Source organism: Solanum lycopersicum, chromosome 10 (assembly GCF_036512215.1).
Source record: "Solanum lycopersicum chromosome 10, SLM_r2.1".
NCBI classification, from domain to species: domain Eukaryota; kingdom Viridiplantae; phylum Streptophyta; class Magnoliopsida; order Solanales; family Solanaceae; genus Solanum; species Solanum lycopersicum.
Window position 1 is genome coordinate 2,027,365 of NC_090809.1, and position 27,773 is coordinate 2,055,137.

Genomic DNA, 27,773 nt, shown 5'->3' on the forward strand with positions numbered 1-27,773 from the left:
ATTCTAAACACAATTCAATTTTGACCTAAACCGCTAAAAATATCTTTAATAACATACCATTAAAATTAGGAATCTGCATCGGTCGATTCGGTTCGTCTTGTGTATTATTGGTTATTGTTTTTTAAATATGCAAACCCAATAACTCAATAATAAGAAATCGATATTGAATCAATAACTGAGAAGTCGGACGACTCTTCAGTAACCTAGGGTGATCCGACCCCTTCCACGCTTTTTTCGTTGTATACCCCCTCCCCAATAATTAAAACATATAATAATTAAATAATATTATTAGCGCATTTCTAATATTTTTGAAGAATCATTTACTATCATAATCGTTTTGATTCGAATAACGATTAATTTTGCATATGAGATCTGACGTACATTGCCATTTGCAATCCCATCATTGGAGAAGTAAGATTTCGAAATTCAATGTACCTCACGAGGAGTTTATTTGTTCAATAGGTTTTGAGCCCGAAGAAATCAAATATAAAGTTGTTTTGACTATTAAAATTTGCATGAGTTTTCACTTTAGGCATAGATTATCTATTGGTTTATCTATTGTATGGTTGCGTTTGATGTTAAATTAGAAATTTCACAAGTATCACAATGTCGACTGAATTAATTATCACTTTAAATCATTGCGATTTTGACACTATATGTTAATAGAATTTAATGGAATATTAGGAATCTTAGAATACTTTGGTTGATTTTAGGGGTGTCAAATGAGCGGGTTGAGTTGAAATTCGAGATATTAAAATGGGTTGAAATAGATATTGGGTTGAATCCTCACCCCACCCACCCACCCAAGTGGACTTTAGGCTCAAATGTGCTTAAAACGGGTTGGGTCTTGACCCACGCAATATCAATCATTTTAATTTGTTATTTAAATTTCATAACCACAATTTGAATCTCAACTCAAGAAAAAAAAATTGAAAAAAAGAAATTACGAAAGATAGATAAATCTTAAAAGATAAAAGTAGATTGAAATGCATTTATTCAATATAGAAACAGACGTTACATCAATGCAAATAAAAGATTTTAAAACATGTCGAAACTAGAAATTAAATTAGGCTCAACTGAGGATTCTATTAAAATAGATTGAGATTGAACTCAATTCAAATTATCTTGAGTCCAACTAGGGGTGTCAAAAATGAGCCAAACTATAGCTCACCCGTTAAACCCGTTCAGAATTTTAAGAGTTTGATGAAAATAACTTGAATTGTCGTGAATCAATTGCCGCCGTCAGATCAGCCAACACAATCAACAGGCTGATGCAGACACCACCAAAAGCTGCAGCTGTTGATATATAGGGTTTCAACTCCTTGAACAAATTAGACTCCTTGTGCCCAGGCATTACCATTTACGATAGTTCGAGATATATTCCCTCGATTAATCATCAATGATCAATGCAAGTAAATTACATGATAACCTCTATGCTTAATTTAAGGTTGGGATTCATTTTCATTGTTGGTATCCTTTGAGACTTGATCTTCTTTTCCCCATTTTATAAAGAATGTCAATAGCAACAAGCTAGTAGATTGGCATGCTAGACCACAAATCAACCCTACCCATAAACCCTGCATAATTCACAAACAAAACGAAAAAACGATACTCTGTCAGTATATAAAAGTTAAACTTTTATACAAAACATATTGAACGTGAATTACCTTATATCCTTTGTTGAACTTGAAAGCCAGGATTGCGCCTATTGTCATACCAATGAAATAAAAACTTGCCAAGTTGATGCACATTGCGAAACGTTGCCATCCACATCCTCTTGCTACTCCTGATGATCAATATTCATTTACAAGTTAAACGTCTTAGCTTGTTCAATTCCAACTAAAATGTTAATGTCGCGAACACACATATATATATATATGCAAAGAAAGTTATTAACCTGATAGAATTCCTTGTATGAAATCGAACAAGAAAGAGACTAATAGGAGAGGTGTCATTGAGGCAAATTTACGAATAATCTCCGCTTCATCACTGAAGAGGCCAGCCCAAGCATTGTGACCAAAACCTAGGGCTAAATCAACTATGAGTGCAGCAACAATAGCTAGTTTGAGAGTAACAGCCATAGCTTGTTTAGCTTTGCGGATATTTCCTGCTCCTATCTCGTTTGACACCCTCGTGCTGCACGTTGAGAACATAATTAAGTAAATAAGAGTTATACGTCTAATATCATACGACATGGTCACACAAATCAACATAGTGTTCCGTGCAGACCTTGGCCTAGGGGGCTAGGAAACAGAATCAAGCAATTGAAGTCGCGATATCTCTAATAATTTGAACGTTTAAATGATATTATCGCATAATTCAACGGTAGATATGTTTTAGCATTAGAATTAGAAGGAAATAAATAGATAAGAAATTACCTTGCAGCTGCACTGAGGCCATAAGATATCATGTAGGCTATGGTTTCTGTATTTACGCTGTAACACAAAAAAACTAGATCAGCAACTGAAATTCGACTGTCAAGAAATACGAAAAATTTGCTTGTGTTTCAAAACCGAGGTGAAAACTTACCACATTGCAACGACAGAAGTAGTTGTTTCCGCGTTTGGCATCAAACCAGCTAATAACACAAGAATCTCAAACGCCCAATACTCCAAGCTGTTACACATCAATTAAAGACTATTAGTACCGTACAGTCAAACCTCTCTATAATAGTCATTATTTATCAAGTACAACTTTTTCTTTATAACGACTAAGATATTCAGACAAAGGACGTCATTATAGAGAGGTTTGATTGTAATACCAAAAATTAACAGATACGAGACAAAATATTCTTACCACACCATGCCAGCAGAGGGCAAAGCCAACTTCAAGTTTGAAAGAAGATGTTGAAGTGGCTCGGATGAGAGACCTTCGGGCCTTATATGACTAAACTTCTTGGAGAAAAGCACGTATAGACTCAACGCGATGAATGTGATCCAAAATGAAATCGAAACAGCTAATGCTGCTCCTTTGAAACCAAGATGTGTCCAATGAACCAGAGCATAAGCAATGCCAATGTGGAGAACTAGAGCTGCAACCGCGATGCAAGCTAAAGGTAAGATGATCGATTGAGCTTGAAGAAACCTCACAATGTTTTGCAAGAAAGCATACGCAAACAATCCCGGTATGAGGAACTTCAAGAACACCCCTGCTTCATGTGCTATTGCAGGTTCTTGATGAAGTAAAATCAGAATTCGATCCGAATACCACCAAATGACAGAAACAACGATAGAAAAGAAGAACGATATGATGCTCGATGTTTGAAGATGTATCCCTAACATCCTGAACATTTTCGCGCCGTATCCTTGACCACATAATGTCTCAAGTGCACCACTTAGCCCGACCTATATATAGATGATCAATCAACGAGTTCAGAGTTCACTTCCGTTGAAAATATAATTAAGTAAATAAAAGTATAGTACCGACAACTTTAATGTTTAAACGAAATGATCACACAATTAAACATAATGACTCAAGTGCTAAGAATTTGTCATGTATTTTTACGTACCATGAATGAGAAACCAGTGACCATGGCCCATGAATTAGCGAGATTCGAGGAAGCCAGCTCGAGCTTCCCGAGATGTCCGGCAAACATGACGGAGACGAGGCTGATGAAGTAGAAACAACCGTTCACTACAATCATCGGAACGGAGAACAACACTTGATTTTTCGCTTCTTTACAATTGATTATCTGTCCACATGACTTGTTCATTGGATTCTCCTTTTGTTCAACCAATGTTGATGCCGGTGCCGGAGTCGGTGCCGGAGTTTTTTCCGGTGACCATGCCGGAGTTTGTTCCGGTGCCGGTGCCGGAGTTGGTGACGGTGACGGTGACGGGGCGTTCAAGTTAGTTATTGTCATAGTGCCAATGAGATTTCTAAAGTAGAAACAGGAATAATAATAATAGTAAGTTATGATCGAGAGTTCAGTGATTTCTAAAAACTCGAAATGTTGAATGATGTATTTGATATTTACTTTTTTTTTATATTTATATATAAAAAAAAAGGATTTTGGTTGACACAATCTTGGGATCTATTGTTGTTAGAAAACAGCTGTAAATAGCGAAGAATACTCAGTTAAATACGTTTGTATCAAAAGTATACCAAAGAGATGAGTAAAAGTTGCTATGTTAACAAATTTTCTAACTAATATTAATAAAAAGTAAAAAATATTAATTATAGTTATTACATTAAATTTCATATTCAGCACTTAAATTTGAATTTTATTTTATCTAATATTTAGCATTTTTTTAAAACTAAGATCACGTGGTATATTGTACATTATTTTCGTGAAATTATGTGAAGGAGAAAAAAAAAATACAAGATCAAGAAAAATATGGGACAGTTAGAGTTAGATCTAACTTTTAAGATTTAAATTTAAATATATTTAATTTTTAAGGTGATTAGAATAAAATTTATTACACTTTTATATTATGAATTTGAAATATAATATTAAAATTAATTTTGTTTTATCTTTGAAAAGTCATTCGAACTTCTCTTACTTAGATTTCATGGTCATTCAAATTTGCTTAGTTAGCTTCCATAGACATTTTATCTGAAAATACAGTTGTTTTTTTTATGTTTATTTAATGATATCGTAGCTTTAAATTTTTAGGGAAAAATATATCAATAATATTTAAAAAATTTATTCATTCTAAACTTATTCAATTATTTCTAGGGGTGGGCATTCGGTAATTCGGTTTGATTTTGGTTTTTTTTCGATTTCAGTTCTTGTACCATGTGTACTAAACACCGAACCGAAATAATTCGATTCGGTTCGGTTTTTATTATTTCGATTCGGTGTTGTTATTTTGGTTTTTTTAATGGGCCTGCTTGGACTTTTAAAAATTTGCAATTTTTTTTTGTTTGTTTCAGCTTAATAGGCTAAAAATAGTTACGTCAAAAAGTGTCTTTTACTTTTTAATTTTTTATTTTAAATTATAATATTTATTATTTAACATTAATAATTAATATAATATAAATATATATTTAATATAATATATTTCGATAAATCGAAATACCGAATAACACAAAATTACATACCAAAAATCGAACGGAAATATCAAAAAATACAAAAACATAAACCAAATCAAAAATCAAAAAACCAAAACCAAAATACAAAAAAAAAAATCGATTCGGTACGATATTTCGATTTTCTGGTGTTAATGCCCAGCCCTATTTATTTCTCCTAATTGGTTGATCATAAGCAAATTTTTTTTAAAGAATTTAAACTTATATGATACATATGATAAATTAATAATTTCTCGTAAGTGATAATTGATCATAAGCGAACTTTTCTTCAAGAATTTAAACTTAGTTGCGACTTAAAATATCGAATCTAAATAGTAAAGTTACATGTTTAAGATCATAAAATTCAAAAATTCTCATATCCACTCGACGAACAAATTGAATCATAAAAGTAGTAACGTACATGTTCTAACTAAAATCTTGACTTTGCACAAATAATCAAATAAAGAAGGATTTGCAAGCAATCTGGAAATTTACACAATAGACTTGCAAATGCTCAGTTATATAACTCATTATGAAACACCTTCAAAATGTGTGTTAAATGTTCCTTCAAAGATTTTCACTAACCTTATCAACTAGCAAGAATAGTAAGTAACTTTGATACAAAATAGATTATACCTAGTCAAGCTATAGTTGATACACGACGTAGAAGCTAATCACAAACGCAGTCTTCTCTGATCTCGGACTATATAAGAGAAGGAAAACCTACTTACACATTGCAACGCGATAGAGAGTAAACAAAATTGAATTGAGGCGTTGTTTTAAAGACCAAAGAAACCCATTTCACTGGCTTTTTCCTTCTCAAATGTCTCGAAATACTGGTAGATGATAGTAACAGCCAATAGAATTCCTGTCCCTGAACCAATTGCCCCCATCAGATCAGCCAACACAGTCAACAGGCCAATGCAGACACCGCCAAAGGCTGCAGCTGTTGGTATATAACGGTTCAACTCCTTGTACAAATTCGATTCCCTATGCCCAGGCATCACCATTTGTTGTTCCTGGATAAATAAAAGAAAAGGATATTCTCGATTACAAATCCGTCTTGCAGTAAAATCTACACTGAGAATCTTCACGCAGAAAAAGCAATGCAATTCTATTCTGGTATAATCACTACTTGTATCTGTCTAGCACAAACAAATTTAAGCCACAAGCAAGCTCTTTTCATTGTAATTCTTCTAACTGTGAAGTGTTGTCCCCATTTATTTGCTCGTATAAAAGCACACAAGAATGTGAAAATAGACAAAATCATCAGCTTATACCTTTAACTGCTTAGCCACATCTCTTGCTGATGATCCTGATACTTCTATCCAAGTCTTTGAGAATAAGGCACATGCTGATAGCATGAACACAATGTAGAATATAGCGTGGAAAGGATGTGCTACCATATCCGCCAAGCTGCAATTGGGAGTCATAAGTGCAAGTGAAGTTTTGAAAAAGAAATTCCCATATATTGAGGCTTATTGTGAGACAGAGAGATAACTTACCTTGATGGTGCAGTAATATAATAGGCAAGACCACCGACAGGTATAGATTGACCAGAATATTCAGATTCTTTCCACTTGCCCAAGAGGTTTACAAAAAAATTGCCACTGTACTTCCTATCCAGCAACTGCGAACATAAAAATGTATTCAGATGATGACGCTGTAAAGAGCTTACAGAACTAGGTAACCACTAACATTTGTTTAATGTTATCTGCAAAAAAGGCATATACCTGGGAAATGAAGTAAACATTGGATACAAGTGCTGATTGTAAGATAATGGGCATATTGGAAGTGTAGAACAGCTTAATTGGATATGAACCCTGCTGTCCACGGGCATTCTTTGACCTTACGGGCAAAACAACACGGAACCCTTGCAGGTAGATAACAATAAGGAAGATCAAGACTGTGGCAAGCAAGTTTGTTACGTTCGGAAGGTTCTGCCGGTAGAATGCCTCACGAAGTCCACGAACCTTGTCAGTTCGAGTGATCAATAAATGGAATAAAGCTATAACAGCTCCTTCAAATTCAGCTCCACGACCACTGTTGATTGTGGTTGGACTAAATGCTTTCCAGATGATGTTCTCGCTGGAGAAGAAACCAGCAAAATTTCAATAAAGTTTGGAACAAGTTGTAGTACCTGTGTAATTGAGAGGAGATAAGATCAGAAGCTTACCACATGTTGGTAGCTATAAAAAGTGAGATACCGGAGCCCAGACCATATCCTTTCTGAAGGAGCTCATCAAGGCAAATAACAATTATGCCAGCAAACCACAGTTGAATAATTATCAGCACTGCGTTTCCAACCCCAAGCTGACTAACACTGCCATACATGCCAGAGAGAACATATGCAACTGCTTCACCAATAGCTATGAGAATCCCTAATAACTTTTGTGCACCATTCCTGAAACAAAAAAGAATACCGATGAGTGATATCATGAAAGTGCTGCGAGATTATTATAGCTAATCAGAATGACTACATAGTCTAAAAATATAGAAAGTGGAGCTACAAAGGCATACAGACGTAACAAAAACTCACGACTGGTTAATTGAGTGAAGTGCAATGCCACAAACAAAAAATGCGGAAAGACGAGCTTAAAATTTCACTTGACAGATAAGATGCACTTAAGAAACAGATATCACACCCAAACTTTCAATTACTTCATTTATAGTCTTCCATCTATTTTCTTTTTGCAAATTGAACATACTTATCCCAAAAATAGTTAATACTTTCTTTTTCACTTTCTCAGTCAGCAAACAGCTGAGGAATAAATGGTCTCTATTGTCTATACTAGTATAATCCGGGCAAAACCTGCAACCGTGCAGGTTCTTGTACAGTGCCTGTTGAGGTCTGGCCTCGTTCTTGGAGCCAACAAAGTTTGGCTATCTTTGGAACTCAAATACACTTGTTCCACTAGCAGACTCAAGGTGGTCAACCAATAACTTGGGATTTTGACCATAGCTTGGGTGATGTAAGAGGAGAAAGGTGCAGTTCTGTGTCATCTCTGTCTAGAAGGGTTAAACTGACATTGCTTGTCTGGGCTAGCATAAACCATTCTTGATGAAAGATATAATTCCAATTCAACTTCAACATTTCTACAACTTATTATCAGCAATATGCAACGACTGTTGCTAACTGTTAAGATACTGACAAAAGGACAAACCGGAGCCTGGAGCTTACAAAGTTTCCATCAGCACATTTTTTGCTGGCTTACATTAGAATTGGGACTAAACATGACTAAACAGTAAGCACAAGTATGCAGAACCATATAAGGATTGCGAGCATGTTGCACAGATAGGCCGGTTTGCTTGACATGTTCCCAAATGCATCATCCTAATAAAATTGTTGCATAATCGAGCTTAAAAGCTGAGTGGGAACCAATCAAACACACAGCTCAACTGGAACTAAAGGGAAGCAACATGCGAGAGAGGGATCCAGCAAGTTTAGGATAACCAAACATCAAAACATATTTACTGAACTATAGTACTTACAGAAGTGCTCGGTCCTCCCGAACATTGTTGTCAACTTCAATGATCTTTGACCCAGCTAAAAGTTGCATAACCAATCCAGAAGTCACAATTGGAGTGATTCCAAGTTCCATGACAGTTCCACGGTTTGAAGCAAGGATAACACGCATCCAATAGAACGGATCGGCACCAGTTGTGGAGTGTATGCCATACAAAGGTAACTGACTGCATACCAGGAAAATAAATAGAGAGATCACAGTGTATAAAACCTTCTCTCTGAATGGAATTTTTCGATCAGCACTCTGAACTTCAGGCAGGAACGAGAGAAATGGACGAACAAGATGGAGTACTCTGAATCCACCTCCCATCTTGTTTTCTACAACTTAACCTGCTTGTCCAAATACAAATTCGTATTAAAACGGAAAAACTAATCAAATACGTAAAACACTCTACTAAAACAGGGATTTCAAAACTAAGATTTTTGCCAATCAAGCAAACTAATTTGTTTTGATTCAAAACTATTCAATCAGTCCATCAAATATACCTCAATCTCAACCAAATTATCTATATCTAAATATAAAATCGATTTACTTGCAATTCAAAAAACAAATAAAAGCTAAATAACTCGAAATAAAACTTCAAAATGAACAAATGCGTATAGTATTTTGGAGAAAATACATAGAAATATGAGCCTTAACTCGCCGAAGTGAAGGCTTGTTGATGTATCTGAGATTCAATCAAATCAATCATCAATCAAATATATATCAATCTCAACTAATTTATCTATATCTATAACCGATTCACTTGCGATTCAAAAAAAACAGATTAAACGAACAAAATTCGTAGCTAAATAACACAAAATAAAACTTGAAATGAACAAATACATACAGTAATTTCGAAGAAAAATGCAGAGAAATTCGAACCTTACCGGAGATTTGGACGACGGAGGAGGAGGAGAAGAAGGGTTTTTCTCCTTTCAGATCTATGAGCTCCGGCGGCTTTGATTTTTTTTTTTTTTAAAGAGGAAGGAGTGTTGATTTACCATGTCATTGTTCCAATCATATAATGACACGTATATAAAAGCTGAATTGAACAATTCGATAAAATTTTAATAAATAAATTGAAAAGTATTAAATGTTTGAAAAATATTTTGGAAGTGTTCAACATTTTTATTTCATGTAGAAAAAATTAAATTAAATTTCTTTTACTCCTTACATTTTAAAAAAAATGAATAAGTCAAAGTATAATTTGAAAAATAACATAGATGTATTTTTCGCTCTATTTATTCACAAAATCTCAAAATAATTTCAATTTATATTCATCCTTAAACACAACTCATTTTTCAAATATAATTTTCATTTTGGAAACAAAATGTAAAAGGAAAAATGACCGATCTTCCACTTTTTTTCCCCACATGTATTATTATGTGAGTAATAAGTTCAAGCCTACGAGATCTCTATTGAATGATGGTCTTTTTTATACGTTGATAATGAGACATAACAATTGAGTAGAAATGTTAAGTAGTATCGCTACTCACGATCATCTTTTTCGCAATATTGTATGCAGAACATAATAATTTTGGCTCAAAATTTGTATCATGTCAAACCTATTAAGGAAAACTTTAGCTTCGCCCCGGATTATATAGGTAGGTTCATATGATTTATGAGGTTTACAAAATGAAGAGCTTGAAATTCTTGATGACCAAATCGCGGAGTTATCAATATTAAACTTCGCAAAACAATGTGATGTATATAAAGTATAATAATCTCAAGATAAAACGCAAGATTATTGTATCCTAAATAGTCATTGAATTATCTATACCGTAGTAATGAAATAATTTATCCCATTAGAATAATTTATCTCGGAATAATTTGTTTCCGACCAATCGGCACCAAAGTGCATGATGAGAATACTGCAATGTATAAAAGAGTGGTATGCCTTCTTCACACAGTATGTAAAGGAAAGAAGAGATGCACCACATTACCAACTTCTGTAAGTTTGAGCATTAAGTAAAATCTGCAACTTTACAAACAATGAAATGTCACAAGTCATGCGGAAACAGGGTACGCTCCTTACAATCAAGTGGTTGAACACCCCTCTCTAGATAAGAAGCAGAACGCGCCATCACCTACAGCCCTTTCCTCTACCAGGGACTTCACGCATACAAGAAAGTGATCCAAACTACGCCCTAAAAAAGCTATGCATTCGCGAATCAGTCTAAAGTTCGATTACCTTTTGGTAATCACATCTCTAAGCCTTCTTAAAAAATGATAGGATATTTCCTTGTTTAGGATCCTTATTTCCTGCTTTCTTGTTTCCTGCTTTACTGGCTTGATTTGTAGGTGCAGTACTTCCCAGAGCGGGAGACTTCTTAGCCATAGGTGCTCTGAAATAAACCGCAAGTCAGGTAAATACAAACAGTTTACAAAGTAATGTTAAGAGATTACTAAAAATAGAAAGGAAGTCAGGAAAGGGTGACAACAAGAAAAAGGCTCAAAAAATGAAGAAGGTAGTAATCACAACCGGAGTTGCACGTAAACAAATAGAGATGATCTATTATCAAACCTAGAGGCTGATGGAATCTATTTTCTATGGGTTCAACTGAAACTCTGAATTTAATATTTTTTACATGGAACATATATCAAACCCAATAAGTTCAAATCCTGAATACACCTATGATCAAACCTTCGGCCAAGCTAATTGAGAATAGCTGAAATTCTCTGCAGACCCAAATACACGCATAGCTTGGTTCATTTTAAGACCACAACAGTAATGGTATCCACTAGTTCAGCATTTGTACACAGAAGGTGACAGTAACCATGCCTCAAACTAAATCTTAGCTGAAAAACATAGGAAAGTTTTGTATGTTTGGCTAGTTAGCATCAACGCTCTACAAGCCTCTCTAACATGCACATACTTTTAATTATATGTCATTAATTTTATCTCTGGACAAATACATACACGGCCCCATAAACTCACCGGATCTTTTTATTTAGACACCTTATCTAAAAGTATGATAATTGATGGAAAGTTTAGGGGGTGGTCAATGTATTTGACCTTTCTTTTAATATATATATATATATTAGGACATGGAATGTCCAAAATAAGAGCAACCATGCAAACTATCCAGACATCAATGAAAAGACTGCAAAATAATGTTCACCTGTCACCAGTACTATTAACTGGATTGTTGTCAGCTTTCTTCATTGTATTGCTGTCAGCCTTTGTTTCTGTATCTTCACCTTCCCAAACAACCTCGGTCACTGGAGAGTGTAAGCAAATGAATCAGTGCAAGGAAAAAATCATTTAGGCAGTTATATTGGAATTAAAGCATAGAATCTGCCTACTCTTAAGTAGAAAATCAGTAGAGAGCTCATCGTATCGATGTGAAAGGAATTGAATTCCATATCATAAAATAAGTAAATATGGATCAAGAATAAAAATTCATTGAATGGTAGAACAGGAACTGACAAAATTTCAATGCAAATCTTCTCGGATGGGTCAACTACTTAGCTCAGTAAGAATTCATCTTTAATTCACTAGGAGATTTCTTAAGATTGCTCTAAATTGCCTGAAAGCAACAATCGGGAGGCTTGTGACTACAAGGATTTCTTGAAGAAGCATAAAAATACATTATTAGATGCCTTTATTTTTTCTTTATTTTAGATCATAGGATAACGCAAGTACAGTGAGGAAAAGTCGACTCACGCTTAACTTTATTCACTCCATCGCATGACCCTAACCCATGCAAACTGTTATAATCAATTTAGACAATTATATCTGATCACAAGTCATACCTTCTCTTCCACGTTCATCAATTCGTGTCTTCATTACTTTTCTCCTTTTAGGGGAAGTTGGAGCAGCATTGGTGACTTCATCCTTTACAGCGGCATTCTTAGGACTGGCATGTTCTGAAATAATCTCAGAAGAATGCAACTTAGAAGACTTACGTTCGCTGGTAGGTAAAGGTTTTCTTTCTTGCTCATGACTCCTTTTTGAGAATGTTTCTTGCTCAGGACTCTTTTTCGAGAACGTTTCTTGCTCAGGACTCTTGCTGCCAGCCTCCATTGTTTCTTGCTCATGACTCTTGCTGTCCTTTGCTTTCTTGACTTCCCGCTTTTCCAGTTCTGGAGTACTAGGAGTTTGTTTTGATCCTAAAATAGATTTCTGCTTTGGAGGTTCAGGTGAGGCTAGGTTGACAGCGTCCTTGAATCCATCTTCTTCATCCGAAAAATCAAAAATTACCCTCCTTTTTCTATTCCCCTCACCATTTGATGTCCTCCTGATGCTGACTTGTTGATCATCGTCATCACTGATCCTATCTTCTATTCCTTCTGGAGTACATATCTGAGCCGCATTACCTAAGTAAACATATGTTCCAAAGGGAAGGAAGTGGTCAGTCAAGTGCAATTCATAATCCAAGACAAAAGAAACAAAACATAATGCAAATTCAATCACAAGACCAAACAGTGAAAGGTACAAACCAACGGGATTTGGTGTGGCATCACTGCTAGCAGCAGAAACAATATCAACTTTTGGCTTTGTAGGTACGCGACCCCACATATTAGCCAATGCCCCACCATTTTTAGAACTTTTCTCAGACTGAACTGCCTTCTTAGCAGGTGGAAGTTGAGCAACTTTGTGTTTATCTGCGACAAACTTACTACCCTCTCCAGGACCTGATGTGCCACGACTCTCACTTTTGGCATCAACCACATGTGTAGATGGTACACTGGCACTAGGACTTGGTAGTTGAACCTTTTTCTGCTCAGGTTTCACTTGAGCAGTAGAGTTACTATTACAAAGTCCTGATGCTTCACTTTTCACCTGAGAAACAGCATTAGTGCTTGGAATTGTTCCTCCACCGTTGCGCGTGATGAAAGGATTTGAAACTCCACAAAACCTATAATATACCAGTAAGCATCACAAAGGGAACAAATACCACCCGGCACATGTGTATTTCATAGCATGGATTACCTAACCAATTTTGAAATAATAAATGGTTCTCAAAAGTCATAATGATACGCATATCAGGTGTGGGGGAAAAAAAGGTCACTCCAGAGTAGAGATGAAGGCTTATCTTGAAGACTCTGAAACACAAGTACTATACCTATTATCGAGCAAACAATTATCAGCTGAGAGGGACTGCCTAAAAAGCTCTTCGGCCTGGACAAATTCATAATTCCAGAGGGCCACTGGATCCTTTGGGATGCAAGCTTGCACGCTATAGACCTGGACTGAGCAATCATCTGAAAATTCTTTCTTGGCTTCTGCATAGAAATAGCCGGTTGGGCTTTGATAAGTAGTTGCAACAACTTGCCACAGAACAAAAGCGCATGAAGAAGAAGTATAAATGTAGAAATACATAATACTTAACTTCTGGCATATCTCCATCAAAATGCCACACACATAAAAAGCTTAAGGAAAAGGTAAAATGGCATTTCTAACATGCTAGATTCAAACAAATATCAACTTCTCAAAAGCAGATGAGGGTAGGAAAGCTGCAAACAAACTTATTTAACAAAGAACCCTCTTAAGTGTTAATGCACTTCTTCATCAGAATTGATATAGTAAACCAGTTTATGATGTCATGAGTTGGATCAAGGGCATTAATCCAATAATATTTCTAATAATAGTCTCAAACTCTTCATCTTTGTTATTCGTTTCTTGCAGGATCAATAGAGTTAAACTACTTGCTAGATCTGAAAAGAATCTCAACCACACCAAACAAGGTTGTTATTAAAGCTTGTATAACTTTAAGAGTTCTAGATTTTCAGAATGCTGATATTGTCATTAGCATTTGCTGAACCAAATACTAAGCTTATGAACGCCAAACATATTCTCACTGTAACTTACCAATGTAAATAAGAACACAGTTATATTAAAGAGAAATATTAGCCTTGTACGTAATGTTACTCTTTGTTTCTCTATGAAGAAAACCTTTTTTACTTCAAATAACTGAGATTTTTAGTATGAAAGAAGTGGTACCAAGAAGATACACACCAGTCTTTAGACATATGGCAAAACCATGAAGCAACTAACGAGAATTTAGTTCAGCTATCAGCACCCCAATACTGGCTTGACAAAATTTTGAAGTTGATATATCACGAACATCCTTCATATGGTTCCAACTAAGGTGCTAAATTGGTGAGACAATGACAAAATAATGATAAAAGATCGAAAAAGGCGCAACAAGCTCAGCCCACTCCAACGCAAAAATGATATTAAGGATAGAGATGATACAGCAGTGATAATGTAATGTACCGTGGAATTACGTTCGGTCAAATAAATTATTTTATAACAAAATAACATTTAAAAGGATATCGAACCTGCGAGGTTAGCAGAAGTGACAAGTCTTATATGGTAGGTTGAAGGGCTATCTTTCAACCAGCCAGACAAGCTGTAGACCACTTCAACACCATTTCCATGCTTTTCAACAAATTTCTGAAGCAACCTGTTGTAAACAACCAACTAGCCTTGGCATTACCAGGTGAGTAAACCAAAACATACTTCACAAAAAATTAAAAAAAATAAAAGCTCACCTCTTTGCAGAATTTGATGATACCAAAAAATTTCGACTCAGCCACTTGTACGAAACCTGCAGGCCAATAAAAATAGAAGCTTAGATGATTGTGAAGTTAATTAGTTACAACTCTGGTTGAGCAGCTCGTGATTCATTTATTCCATTCCAATCTGTATAATAAAGCTGTAAAAAGTACACTTGGGATTCACTGAATGAAATACAAATTCTTTCTTCTCTAAACTCTCTTCTTCTACAGTTAGAAGTCTTGAACTCATTTCTTGATCTAGCTTCCATCTTCGAGAGCTATTAGTTCCTGGATTGCTTCTCATCATTAACTTCGTATTATATCAGGGATCAAAACAGCACTTGGATATTACTGAAACCATATTTACAGTAGAGCTCTAGTGTCTTCTCTCTCTAGCTAAAAGGATTTTAAAACATCTACGGTACTCACCGTATCATTAGAGTAAAACTGATTACACCAAAAAATAGCAGTAAGATGAAGTTCAACTGGATCTTCTGCTCATCATTATCCTAGTCTTTTATTACAAATTTATCAAAAGTAAGGAGCTGATGGAATCAAGAATCACCTTCAATAGGTCAATTACTATGGAAATCATAAACATAACGATTGCAAGCAACAAACTTTCTACAACAACATAAAAAGTGTAATCCCTCAAGTGGAATCGGGGAAGGGTAGTGTGTAGCCAGATGAGATTGTGTCCGATATACCCTCAGTTCAAGAAAATAGTAGGAATGAAGAGATTAACACAAGCAAAAAACATTCTGAACAACAAAAAAAAAACTGAACTTCGTAAACCAATAAAGAAAAATGGCATCTTTTTAGCAAAACTATCAAAATTAAAGGAGCTGATGGAATACAAAATAACCTACAATGGGTCAACTATAGATGCAACTATAAACACAAAAATCGAAACTTTATCGTAAATTTAACAGTCAAAAAAGGAACAAAAACTGAAAAAAGATATAGATGTACCACTTGAAGTTTGTCTGATACAAGAGCTTGAATCTCATCGACGATGCCTAGGGTTTCGATATCCGCCATTATCGGGTACGTCGAATATGGGTCGGGTCAAATCTCACAGAGAAGAAAAGAGAATCCAAAATTTCCCTCCTGAGGGCACACTCTATTTCCCGCCATTGTAATGGACTTGGAGCTTTTTATATGCTAGGGCCTAGAGATTTTTGGGAACTCACGTGCATTTCACGTGCTTGGAGATAGTCTAGTCTAGCATAAGAGAATTTACAAATTCGATGTTATTTTCGCGGAAACGGATTCGGAATTTGAAGTTTATGAGATTGATTCTAGCCTTTTTATATTTGGGTTTTGTCAAACTTATACATTTTACTCTATCCCCGCTTCTATTGTGAATTTACAGTAGTAACCTGCACTAGGCAATTCAAACTTCGATTTATTGGATTATATTTGAATTCGAAATTTAAAGTTTATGAGATTGATTCTTATGCATTAGCTCGCAACAACGTAGATGTAACCCGCACTAGGCAATTCAAACTTCGATTTATATCTTTAATCACCTTCTTTTTACAATGACAAAATAAAGTTTCTAATTTGTTGGGTGGGGGGGGGGGGGGGGTAATGAAAAGGAAATCAACAAGAGTTGTAGTGAAGTTGAAAGTATTGTTTCATCATTAATTAGAGTTCACAGGTTCAAGTCTTGTTACGTATGAAGTCGGAAACACCTGAATCAATGAAATAGAAAAAAGAAAAAAAAAAACCTCTAAAAAGATTCAAACTAGTGTATGAGAAAAACATTGATCCATGTTGAATCACCTAACAAGTGTCAACTAGGTTCCAAACACTTTGATACTTAGTTGTAAGCAAACAATATCACTAATGATGAATGAATGTTTATCAATATAAATTATCTTCCTTTATAGTACAAAACATAAAAATTTGTAATTATTACAAACACTTGGAAAGCATAAAGGTTCAGAGACTTGTGCTCCAATTCAAATCATGCAAACCTGAATACAGAAGGTGGATGATGGAACAATTATAAACAATCATCATCCAATTAGTGTAAAGTAATTCGTTTTCTGGGAGATCGCTGAATAACTGGAAATTTGAAGACGAGCACAACCCGTGATCAACATCCACTAATGACATGTATCTTCATCTATAATCTTTGATCATGCAATTAGTCGATGCTTTTGCAGTTCACATGCATCTACAGAGAGCTCAAGGTAGGACGCGGAGTGAAGAGGTAGACCTCCTCAAAGCTCCCCCTACATTACACAGACACGAGAGTCTTGAATTTTGTCTTGTATTCTTAAGAAGAATCTCAACTAGTGAAGAGGGTGATGTGAACTTACCGAACCTTCCCAGCATAAGAGGGACTGTAATTGTAGATGAGGTTGTCAAGTACTTTGCTGGTCGCCGGCTTATTATTAGAAGATTTTCTAGCTTCACTGTAATTTACAAGGAAAAATAAATAAACGAAGAGGCAAAACAAGAAGCACGGCTTTATTCAGAAATTGATAGGTTTCAGCATAACTTTGTCTCACTTCCTACTGCAGACAGAGAGGGAAAGAAGTTTGAAACGAGCTAATAATTATGGATTACGTAAAGGGTTGTTCTTGTGCTTTTCTCTCATTTTCTTTGATGATGTAATAGAACAGTCGTCACTGGTGAGGTGAACAGTAGGAGGACCAGCTTATAGCTTCTCATCAGAAAAGCATGAGCTTTCTGAAACATTTATTGCAGCTTCATTTTGTAAGCAAATCAATGTCAAAATCATTTTCCAAAATTAAAATGTGAACATCATATATTAGAAATTGGAAAGCATTATCCTGCCTCCCTATTGTGTGCTGTGTCTGAACTAATTCCAAGATTCCGCACCCTTACGGAGCAAGAACACTGAGAAGAAAAGGTCAATACCTGATAAAATAGTTGGCAACATGTTGACTCACTTGGATTGCATCCTCGGTATGTGGAATCTGTGATGAACCCCACTCGAAAACATTTTTCTGCAATTACCATGACGAAGTAATGCAGTTAAATTTCAAACTTCAAGTGGAAAATGTCGTCAAAGGGCTTGAGTTATCGCACTAAGTTCAACAATTCCCTTCAAGAAATAGCCATTCAGGCATGTAAAAAACCGTATCACTATTCCTCACTTAATAGAACCTCACAAGTCATGCAATCACTCCTATGGTCATCCCTGGCTAGGCATGGGAGGAACAGAATACATACTGTTGATAATCATTTCAGAGACAAAATCTAAATCATGCAGTCTAGAAAAGACAAGGCGTGATATAAACTTTAAGGCATGCTTGTCTGACAGAAACCTACCCTCAATCCGCAGAGCAGACTGTGATGAGATATTTACATAATAGGGAAAAGCAACAAATCCACACAAAATAAAGTAAGAAACTGTATACTACCTAACATGTTATCAGATCTAACAACAACGTTTTTGTACTTCAAATAACAACTAAATCCTGTTTATCTCAGATGGAATTACAGACAAGAAGACAGTAACCAAAGACAGTACCTCTGGGTGCCACTGGAGTGCAGTTATGGGATAGTGTTGTGCTTGAACACTGGAGACATAGACCTGAATCAATTTTTTAAACAAATCAGAAACAAAAAGGTTCAACACTTCAACTACTTTATACTAGACTCCGTACAATTTGATGAGATTCTCACAGATATTCCAGAGAGGGGCGAAGGGATAAAATATGTCATGTACCTTGTTTTTCTTATCAACACTAGTTGTCAATATCTTGAAAAAGCCACACAGGTCATTATTTGCTTGAAGCCTTTCTGGTGATATACCAAACTGTGGCATGAGAAAACAATTATTCAGCCTCATCACAGTAATCCAAAAGTGCCAAATAAGGTCCTTGGGACTAGGATAATACAGATAAAAGTTGAAAGCCAAATGGCAATATCTAGCATGCATAGAATTCATTCTAAGATTAGCATATATTCGTTTGAAACTGATTTCTCCCCCGTCATTGCACTAACAAAGTCCTTTTATGCTGTAATCACAAATCGCTGGAAGAATGATTTGATCTACAACTATGAACCATACAATCTTAACCTATCAAAAAAGTTATTAATAACAAGGGTAGTTCTCTGGCCCAATGAGCATACACTACCCAATGAATCAGGATAAAGAATTTTTCCAATGTAATAGTAACAAAGTCTAGTTCATATTTAAGTAATGTTACTACTGATGACAAATACTCATTAGGAATATGAAGAATGTTGTCCAGAGAAATCACAGTAGAGCTGCAGAAAAAAACTTGAATGAATTCGGCAGGCAATGAAACAGATATGAATGTAATCCCAAGGCAGGTAAAGATGCCCAATTATTCGTAGTGAAACCAAGGAATCCTGGTATTTCTAAGTTCTAACCATTTCAGACCTGATACAAGACATAAAACTACACAAAATCGCTGGAATACTTTTTCTGTAGAGTACATTCGGGAGTAATCATGATCTCACAAAGTACAAAGAGTATCATCGTGAAGTCATCACAGTCTCCACCTCAAGAAGAGAAAAAAGATAGTAAATCTTGTACTGACCAAAAATAATGTACAGAGACGGAAGTGCGACGAATGGAAAAGAAAAACCTATCATGTGAAACGCACACGATGATTTTGCATCACAAGACAGTGTGTAGTCATCTTCTTTAGCAGCACAGGTGGAAACCTGCAGGAAACTGTTCATTAGCCAATTGTCTATTGTCAAAATTAGAATTACCAGAGGGCCCTTCATACATTATAAAACTGTTGATGTAGGTGTCAAATAATATAAATATCCAATTCACATGAGTTACTATATTTGTTTCTTTAAAAAGAAATTGGCAAATGTGTCTTGTTACAGTTCAATTAGAATGCAGGGAGAAAAATAAGAGACAATGCCTTCCCACTAAGCTCATAACCTACTACATGAACTTGGTTATGGATACGTATCCCATTGCGGGTGGCCGGTGGGTGTAAGTATCCGGTATTATTACACGCAATTTATTGCTAATCTCTAGACATATTTTCAAACCTAACTAAGAGTTCACATACATGTCACACCAGTTCAAAACTGGTGCTACATGTATTATAGCTCATAATACCACCGATTCCCTTTTATTCTTTTAGGATCAGTCTACACTCAAAACGATTGTTTCAGAACCACAGGTGCAAGAAAATATGCACACTTATAGCAAATCAGATTGCAATGCCAAATCTTAATCTTGGTTGTTCAAATATCCACACTTTCCTATTATGTGATTACTAATACCACATAGGGAAAAAAAGTATTATACAAACCCTTTGAATTTTCAAAATCTGAAAACACACACTATTTATGATATCCTGTCATTCAGGCACTTGAACTTGAACTTTTTTTTAAAATCTAGCATTTAAAGCCTTTAAATGAGGGTAATCTGGGAATTTCCCAAGTGGAACATAAATAGAGGAGGAAAGAAGAGGGAGAAAGAGAAGAGAGGGGAAAAAAACTAATAGTCAACGATAAGAGAAGGCGTGAAAAGGAAATATATACCTTCCAAAAACTGTTCCTTCAAATTTTATATTTTCTACAAATTGTACTGTAGACGCTTGATGCAATGCACTGAATTCCTCAAGAATGTTATTGTCCTATAACATCAAAAAAAAGTTTTAAAAAATGTTAATATCAACATAACAGAAAAAAACAGGAGTGAAACACTGAGCAGAGTTGTTTGGTTCACACAGGTATTGAGGAACAATGATCCCCTACACTACTTTAAAAGGTGGTCTCTCACATCATGTGTTTGGGTCATGGGTTACTTGAGAGAAACACAGTAGCTTTGATGTGTCAAATAATTTATTCCAGAAGTAATTAGCAAAATATCAACAAGGCATGAATTATAGTCAAGTACAGTTAGTAGAATATTGTGAAATTGGGCATAGGTAAAAACAAATTAGAACTCACTGCACAAATTTGAATCAGAAAGAAAAAGCAAATATAATGTCGACCAGAATATATAATTATATACCGATTACTGATATTATCTGCAATAACTTCTTACTCCTCATCAAGATATGATCCAACACCCCTTTTTATGTTCTACCTCAAAATTTCCTTTGGAGTCCTCCCCAAATAACTACTCTAGGATAATAGAGTAATACCACAAACAATGAGCATTTATATACCTATTAATAAAGATATTTGAATTTTTGGATATACTAAGGATGCACAAGTATTGAGAGCTTAAACTTTATCCGGAATGTGTAAGCTCTTTCTGACTTGCCATAGAAATTTTACACCCCGTTAAAGTTTGTTCGCTAGTCCAGAGATTTCACATCAAGTGTATATTGAACAAATTACTCTGTGTTAAAACAGTTCCCGACTTCTCAAATTTAAGTGCCTTCTGATAAACTTAAGAGTACGAACTCTATCTTCCCTTACGCCTTCATTACCTTGGAGATGATCATTGTTAAAAGTTCAAAACCCAAGCAGATGGCAAGAAGAGGAAAATGCTCACCCGCGTCATTCTTCTCCAGAACTTTCTGCAATATCAGGAAAAAGCTTACAATCATTGTACAAAAAATGCTGATACAAACATCTTCGAACAAAACAAAAACAACCCTTAAGATGATGATAATGAGCAGATAATGTATGTAAATTAAAGTATACAAGCTCGTAGATATCCTATTCAAAGTAATTGTTTGTGTCAAGCTTTTGTCCAGGTATCATGCAGGTTCACATACAGGGTATTTTTCAAGTGAAGAAAAAATGCAGCAGCAGTGACATAATTAGCAGAAAGTGTAAAAACAGGAGAAAGTTACCTCGAATATTCCTTTAACAACTTCAAAGTAGAGACCCTTCTTGCTCCACCCTCCAGTGAAGATAATTCCATTGACTAGATTAAGTTTCTGCACATACATTGAATAACATATGTGAGATGCCACACTGCAAATGCGAAGATGAGAGATAATAACATGCTTTGTCAGGTCTTTTAAAATAGCTTAGTGGTTTTTAGATGCCTTCAGGCCAATATGTACGCAATCATCATTTAAATATACACAATAAGAAGTTTATGTAGTGAAAGATTGAAGGGATCATTATTATTTCCAAACACAAGAGCAAGCTAAAATTAGAGCAAAAAGAAGTGTGAAAAAAATAGACTTTGGGCCTAACTCAACCGCATAAGTAAGCTCATAAGGGGAGCACTGCCCAAGACCATATAAGGAGGATCACAACCTATTCTCTCAACCAATGTTGGACTTAACACTCCACTCCACGCTAGGATTGAACAACTAGAGTGTCAATAACATAACAAGGAGATCCAACATTAAGAAACATAACAATAGAGATCAATGGGTTTGACTTGATACCAAGTGAAGAAATGGGTTTTGGGCCTAACACAACCCCAAAACAACCTCATGAGTAGAGGATTTCCCAAGACCATATAAAGTGGGTCACAACCCATTCCCTCAACCAGAAAAGGATGGTAAACTTTTAGATCAGATAAATCAACGTGTTTGGTCTATATAAAAGAGTCAGGCCCCGCGCTTGCTTTGAGGATGGTGACATACTTAAATGATAAAAGACGGTAACATACTTAAACCATAAGGATCTAAGTAGTTTTGGGAACTTGTACTAGGCCAATCAGTCAATCAAATCAACTATATTTCAAACACAAACTAGTTGACATCAGCCATACAAATGCTTTTTGAATCCATACACTCTACTTAGACCCATGGGCAGAGCCAACTTGTGGTCAGGGGTTCATCCGTATCCCCTTCAACGAAAAAACATACTATTTCTACATGGTTAAAACTTAAAACTACTTTTTATACATATATATTAAATGTCGAACCACTTTCAGCTAGTACATGGACGTTCAGATGATTCATCATTAGAATATTATACTCAGTTTTAACTTTTTGATAAGGTAAGATAAACATCTGCTCTAACTTATTTATGCTCAAGTTTAATGCAGAGCTTTTTGGTTGTTAAATTATATCATCAGCTCTAGTCCTTCTGGTTACACTAAACTGCCTTGAGTATTCCTCGAGGAGTCTGATTATTCTCTCCGTCTGACCTTTCAAGGATATACTGACAGTAGATCGGCTTCTAACACTACGTACAAGTTTTCAAAAGTCAACTTCATGTACATCAAACACAATCACAGAAACTGAAACGAAGGAGATAGTAAGTAGAGCTAAAATTAAAGGTAGGAAGTAAAAATATTTACTTGATTGATAATTTCAGGAGGCTCTGTATATATAATCGGGATAACTCTAGCACCAGCCATTTCAGCAAACTTGACATAAGAAGCAGCTATGTATGAGACATCACTGGCGTTGTTGAGACGACCGGAAGCTCCGTCGCCGGGATGACTCACAATTCCGATGACCGGCCGGTAATTAAGTGCCGGATCAGTCGCCGGACAGCTAGGAAAATTCAATTGCGACTCGATCAGCTGGGGTTTCACATGAGTAGACATCAATTGGATGAAAATTGTGAAAAATGGAATCAAAAAATTGGTTTCCATTTGCATTTTGATGAATTGATGAAATTTGAGGAGAATTGATTTTCTCCTCTTCTTAGTATTGTGTGGTCTTTGAGTATTGAACATGAAAGTTACATTTTTTGGTTTTTTATATGAAATATTATTTTATTTCTATTTTTTTATTTGAACTATCTCGTTTTTCTACTTGAAATAGAATCATAATTTATATATATTTGAAAAGAAAACAATCTATTGTATGTTACATTAATAGTTGGTATATTTTAGGTAGAAATAAAGATGTACAACGATAGATTCGGTTTGATTTATCAGTTTTCAATTTAAATAGGTTAAATTAATAAGTTACTTTTTTAACGATTTTTGGATTTTTATTTAATCAATAATAAAATACTTATAAAACAAATATATGAATTCTCCAACAATTGAACACGAAAAGATAACAATAATAGCTAACATGAAAAGAACTATACAAAGTATAACATAGAGAGAAATTAAAAGAAATATGTTCTTACTTTATTTTTTGACGTATTGTATAATGTAAAGTTGTAAATTCAAAGTCACCAATAAAATATAAATAGAATGCTAAAAGGCAAAGACAATAACTAGTAAGGTACTGAGATTAATATTTACGTATAGATAAAATAGAAAATTACTATAGTCTTAATTAGTTATCAATTTATCTATTAACTCAAATTAAGAAACCCAAACCAAATCCATAACCCGATAATTTTTTTTATAAAATCATTAAAAAGTCGTAACGGACGCCCATGAATAATTTCGGCCAAAAACAAGTAGGGATCATGTATCACCAAAAATCTATGGAATATAACACATGAAAATTGGCAATTTTGTTTTTTCCCTTATTGGAACTCGTTTGAACTTGAAAAATGCGTCTTTTTGCTCCTCGAGACCAATTCACGCCATTAATAAGGTTGTAATAGACGTCGACAAAAAATTTGGCAAAAAATAAGTCAGGATGATGCATCACTAAAAATCCATGGACTATACCATATGAAAATCGATAAATTTGATTTTTTCCAGCATTAAGGCTCGTTTTAACTTGAAAGTGTGTTTATTTTCCCCTCGGGAGCAATTCACACCATTAGTAATGTCATAACAGACGTCTATGAAAAATTTCAACCAAAAATAAGCTGAGATCATGTATCACCAAAAATTCATGGACTATATAACACACGAAAATTGGCAAATTTAATTTTTTCCTTATTGGGGTTCGTTTGAACTTGAAAATGCATCTTTTTGCTCCTCGAGATCAATTGACGCCATTAATAAGGCTGTAATGGACGTCCATAAAAAATTTGGCAAAAAATAAGTTGTGATGATGTATCACCGAAAATCCATGGACTATAGCACACAAAAATGGTAAATTTAGTTTTTCCCGCTCTGAGGCTCGTTTAAACTTTAAAATACGTTTAATTTCCCCTCTTGACCAACTCATGCATTAATAAGATTGTAACTGACATTCATGATAAATTTTGGCCAAAAAAAGGGATCACCTATCACCAAAATTCATGGACTATAGCACACAAATAATCAATAAATTTGATTTGTACCATATTGGGGCTTATTTGACTTGAAAATGCATCTGTTTTCCTCTGAGAAACAATACACGCCATTCAAGATCATAACAGAAGTCTATGAAAATTTTTGGCCAAAAACAAGTCAGGATCAAGTATCATCGAAAATTCATGGAGTATTTAATTTTTCTTGCATTGGGACTCGTTTGAACTTGAAAATATGTCGATTTGCCCCTCGGGACCCACTCATGCTAATAGATAAGGTTGTAATGAACATCCTTGAAAATTTAAGTAAAAAACAAGTCGGGATCACGTATTAGCAAAAATCCATAGTATACAAAATACAAAAATCGGTAAATTTTGGTTTATCCTGCATTGCGACTCATTTGAACTTAAAAATGCGGTTATTTGTCTCGCGGGACCAACTCACACCATTAATTAGGTCGTAACAAACTTTTATGAAAAAATTTAATAAAAAAGCAAGTAAGAATTTCATATCGCCAAAAATTCATGGACTATAACACATGAAAATTGATAAATTTAATTTTTTCCCGCATTGAGACTCGTTTGAACTTTGAAATTCATCTGTTTGCCACTCGGGAAAAACTCACGCCATTTATCAGGTCGTAACAAAACTCATGGACTATAGCGCACGTAAAAGATAAATTTGGGTCATTCCCACTTTGGGCAAGTAATTCCGAAACTGAATACACGAGGCTATAAAAGATTACCAAATGTTACACATATTTGGAATTAGGATGAATAACAGAAAATCAGGAAATTAGTTGAGCCACAACAGAAATTAGTTAGTTAATACCGAGTTAGTTAAAGTTGTTAAGACTATTGTTGAAACAGTTAGTAGATATTTTCCTTTCAACTAATTTAATTGTAAATCCTATATAGTTCTGAATTGTAAAGGGTTTCAGCATGAACATACAATATAACTCATTCCTCTCTTAAAATCTACATTTTTCTTCTTCTCTTCTTCTCTATTTTTCCATTATTCTTAACTGTTCTTTAGCAGTTACTTCGTTCAATCCTCGAATCTTAGTTGATTCCTGCAATTGAGGTTGTAACGATTCAAAAAAAAAGAATTATATAAATAAGAATAAATAGGTATTTAAGGGCATAATTGTCCTTTCACGTTTTAAATGAATAAATAAATAAATAAGTAAATAAATAAAACAGATTTATATTTATTTATTTTAAATGTTATTTGACTAATTCTTGAATTAGTCTCCTAATCCAAATAGTCCTCTCTCTCTCACGCTTCTTAACTCCCTCTCTCACTCTCCATCTTCCTCACATTATTTCTGTCAAAACATCAACAGTTTTCATGCTGGAAGAACTAACAAAAATTTTTAAGCAAAAGAAAAAGTAATCAAAACGTCAAGGCTAAGAGAGGTTTGTCGAGAGAGGTGTACGTTGAAGTGAATTGGGAGTGGTTTGGAGGAGTTTTCCGGGCAGCAACATTAAAGTTTGAACATCGATTAAGGTATGGGTTTCTTCTCTCTCGGTCCCTTTCCCAAGAGACCCCTTAAGGTTCAAGATATTCATTCCGAAAACTAGGGTTGTTCCCTTTTGTATGTCCTTGTCACTAGCTCCCAATGAATTTTAGGTTGGGTATGATTGCTGGTAGATTTAGAGGTATATTATGTTTTCGCGATGAATATGATTATGTTTGTGTACTTGGAATCGTATGAGTGGCAATCATGCTTTTCTTGAAATTTTGTGTAAGTACGTTACGGTGAATGAGGTTCTTTATGTAATGCTCCAAAAGTTTAATGTAATATGATTGTATTTATTGTGTATTTTATGTGTATTTTATGTGTAAAATGGGTGTACAAGATGATGTCCATCATGGTGAAATATATAGTAATTGATCAACAATCTTTTAGCCAAACAAACCCATAAAAAATACACTTAAAATGTGTTAAAATAGTCTACGAATTTTCTTAGAAATTCAAGTAAAAATATGGATAAAAACGAATTGAAAAATGACCAAAAATTCCAGCAACAATGCAACTTTAATTTGGACTAAAGTTTAATGAAGGAAATCTGGAAATTTAATAAATTTTAAAGAGATGAGGCACCAGGATTCGAACCTGGGACCTCACCCGCGAGGCAGCAATAGTTCGCAGAAAAAAAAAAGAATGTTGGGGGCGGGGATCGAACCCACGACCCCCATCCGCGAAAAGAAAAAAAAAGATTAAAAGGGAATGCTGGGGCGGGGGATCGAACCCACGACCCCAGTTCGCTAAAACGAAAAAAAAAAGATTAAAAGGGAATGCTGGGGCGGGGGGATCGAACCCACGACCCCAGTTCGCTAAAACGAAAAAAAATAATAATAATAAGGGGATGCGAGGCGTGGGGATCGAACCCACGACCTCAGGGCTGAAAGGGGGAGTATAAATATTAAGGGAAAAAGGGTGAGGCTGTGGGGGTTCGAACCCACCACCTCACAGCCTCCATTCCCAGCGAATTTAAGAGGAAAATAAGGGGGGTTGTGGGGGCTCGAACCCACAACCTCCCTATTCAAGCGAATTTAATTAAAAATAATAATAATAATAATAAATTAAAATTCTAATTAAAGTTGGAAAATTTATTCTCTTATGTAAACATTGAGATTTAATTTAGAATTTTAATTAAAAGTAGAATATTAATTCTTTTTTTTTGTAAATATTGAGATTTAAGTTAGAATTCTAATTAAATTAGAAAATTATTCTTTCATGTAAA

At 35.0% G+C, this 27,773-nt stretch overlaps 4 protein-coding genes across 5 annotated transcripts; all 4 read right to left on the reverse strand.

The window, feature by feature from the left end:
• Positions 1-963: 963 nt before the first annotated feature.
• On the reverse strand, positions 964-3,969 carry LOC101266272 (protein DETOXIFICATION 18-like). The gene is made up of 7 exons (XM_004248448.3): positions 3,509-3,969; positions 2,797-3,344; positions 2,530-2,616; positions 2,379-2,435; positions 1,898-2,136; positions 1,668-1,786; positions 964-1,577 (listed from the first exon to the last, which is right to left on the reverse strand). Exons 1-7 carry the CDS (start codon positions 3,860-3,862, stop codon positions 1,443-1,445), a joined length of 1,539 nt encoding a protein of 512 aa, XP_004248496.1. The 5' UTR covers positions 3,863-3,969; the 3' UTR covers positions 964-1,442.
• A 1,545-nt stretch (positions 3,970-5,514) lies between these two features.
• LOC101259292 (uncharacterized) lies at positions 5,515-9,711 on the reverse strand. Of its 2 annotated transcripts, none has more exons than XM_004248188.5 (7): positions 9,407-9,711; positions 8,503-8,866; positions 7,187-7,414; positions 6,744-7,098; positions 6,516-6,640; positions 6,291-6,426; positions 5,515-6,029 (listed from the first exon to the last, which is right to left on the reverse strand). In XM_004248188.5, exons 2-7 carry the CDS (start codon positions 8,844-8,846, stop codon positions 5,790-5,792), a joined length of 1,428 nt encoding a protein of 475 aa, XP_004248236.1. In that variant the 5' UTR covers positions 8,847-8,866; positions 9,407-9,711; the 3' UTR covers positions 5,515-5,789. The 2 variants fall into 2 exon arrangements, with proteins under 2 accessions (XP_004248236.1, XP_010327112.1); XM_010328810.4 differs by having other exon boundaries at positions 9,402-9,534.
• A 747-nt stretch (positions 9,712-10,458) lies between these two features.
• On the reverse strand, positions 10,459-16,302 carry LOC101258997 (uncharacterized). The gene is made up of 8 exons (XM_004248187.5): positions 15,999-16,302; positions 15,021-15,076; positions 14,808-14,932; positions 13,589-13,748; positions 12,963-13,381; positions 12,276-12,839; positions 11,642-11,741; positions 10,459-10,864 (listed from the first exon to the last, which is right to left on the reverse strand). Exons 1-8 carry the CDS (start codon positions 16,065-16,067, stop codon positions 10,729-10,731), a joined length of 1,629 nt encoding a protein of 542 aa, XP_004248235.1. The 5' UTR covers positions 16,068-16,302; the 3' UTR covers positions 10,459-10,728.
• A 553-nt stretch (positions 16,303-16,855) lies between these two features.
• GGH2 (gamma-glutamylhydrolase 2) lies at positions 16,856-23,597 on the reverse strand. Its single transcript, NM_001247511.3, has 10 exons — positions 23,227-23,597; positions 21,815-21,901; positions 21,446-21,535; positions 20,547-20,641; positions 19,643-19,703; positions 18,736-18,825; positions 18,538-18,600; positions 17,922-18,010; positions 17,357-17,452; positions 16,856-17,269 (listed from the first exon to the last, which is right to left on the reverse strand). Exons 1-10 carry the CDS (start codon positions 23,530-23,532, stop codon positions 17,212-17,214), a joined length of 1,035 nt encoding a protein of 344 aa, NP_001234440.1. The 5' UTR covers positions 23,533-23,597; the 3' UTR covers positions 16,856-17,211.
• Between the last annotated feature and the right edge of the window lie 4,176 nt (positions 23,598-27,773).

What these genes read in the sequence shown, in the direction of transcription:
- GGH2 (NM_001247511.3), bottom strand. Translation starts at nt 23,532, where the DNA reads ATGCAAATGGAAACCAATTTTTTGATTCCATTTTTCACAATTTTCATC. An exon ending in TTGTTAAAGGAATATTCGAG is followed by an intron (nt 21,536 to 21,814) that starts GTAACTTTCTCC and finishes CTGATATTGCAG; the next exon opens with AAAGTTCTGGAGAAGAATGA. An exon ending in GTGTTGATAAGAAAAACAAG is followed by an intron (nt 18,601 to 18,735) that starts GTACATGACATA and finishes AAATTGATTCAG; the next exon opens with GTCTATGTCTCCAGTGTTCA.
- LOC101258997 (XM_004248187.5), bottom strand. Translation starts at nt 16,067, where the DNA reads ATGGCGGATATCGAAACCCTAGGCATCGTCGATGAGATTCAAGCTCTT. An exon ending in CACTTCTGCTAACCTCGCAG is followed by an intron (nt 13,749 to 14,807) that starts GTTCGATATCCT and finishes ATTTCTATGCAG; the next exon opens with AAGCCAAGAAAGAATTTTCA. An exon ending in TGATGAACGTGGAAGAGAAG is followed by an intron (nt 11,742 to 12,275) that starts GTATGACTTGTG and finishes TACACTCTCCAG; the next exon opens with TGACCGAGGTTGTTTGGGAA.
- LOC101259292 (XM_004248188.5), bottom strand. Translation starts at nt 8,846, where the DNA reads ATGGGAGGTGGATTCAGAGTACTCCATCTTGTTCGTCCATTTCTCTCG. An exon ending in TTTATAGCTACCAACATGTG is followed by an intron (nt 7,099 to 7,186) that starts GTAAGCTTCTGA and finishes TTTCTTCTCCAG; the next exon opens with CGAGAACATCATCTGGAAAG. An exon ending in TATATTACTGCACCATCAAG is followed by an intron (nt 6,427 to 6,515) that starts GTAAGTTATCTC and finishes TCCCAATTGCAG; the next exon opens with CTTGGCGGATATGGTAGCAC.
- LOC101266272 (XM_004248448.3), bottom strand. Translation starts at nt 3,862, where the DNA reads ATGACAATAACTAACTTGAACGCCCCGTCACCGTCACCGTCACCAACT. An exon ending in CCCTCTGCTGGCATGGTGTG is followed by an intron (nt 2,617 to 2,796) that starts GTAAGAATATTT and finishes GATGTGTAACAG; the next exon opens with CTTGGAGTATTGGGCGTTTG. An exon ending in CATACAAGGAATTCTATCAG is followed by an intron (nt 1,787 to 1,897) that starts GTTAATAACTTT and finishes ATTGATCATCAG; the next exon opens with GAGTAGCAAGAGGATGTGGA.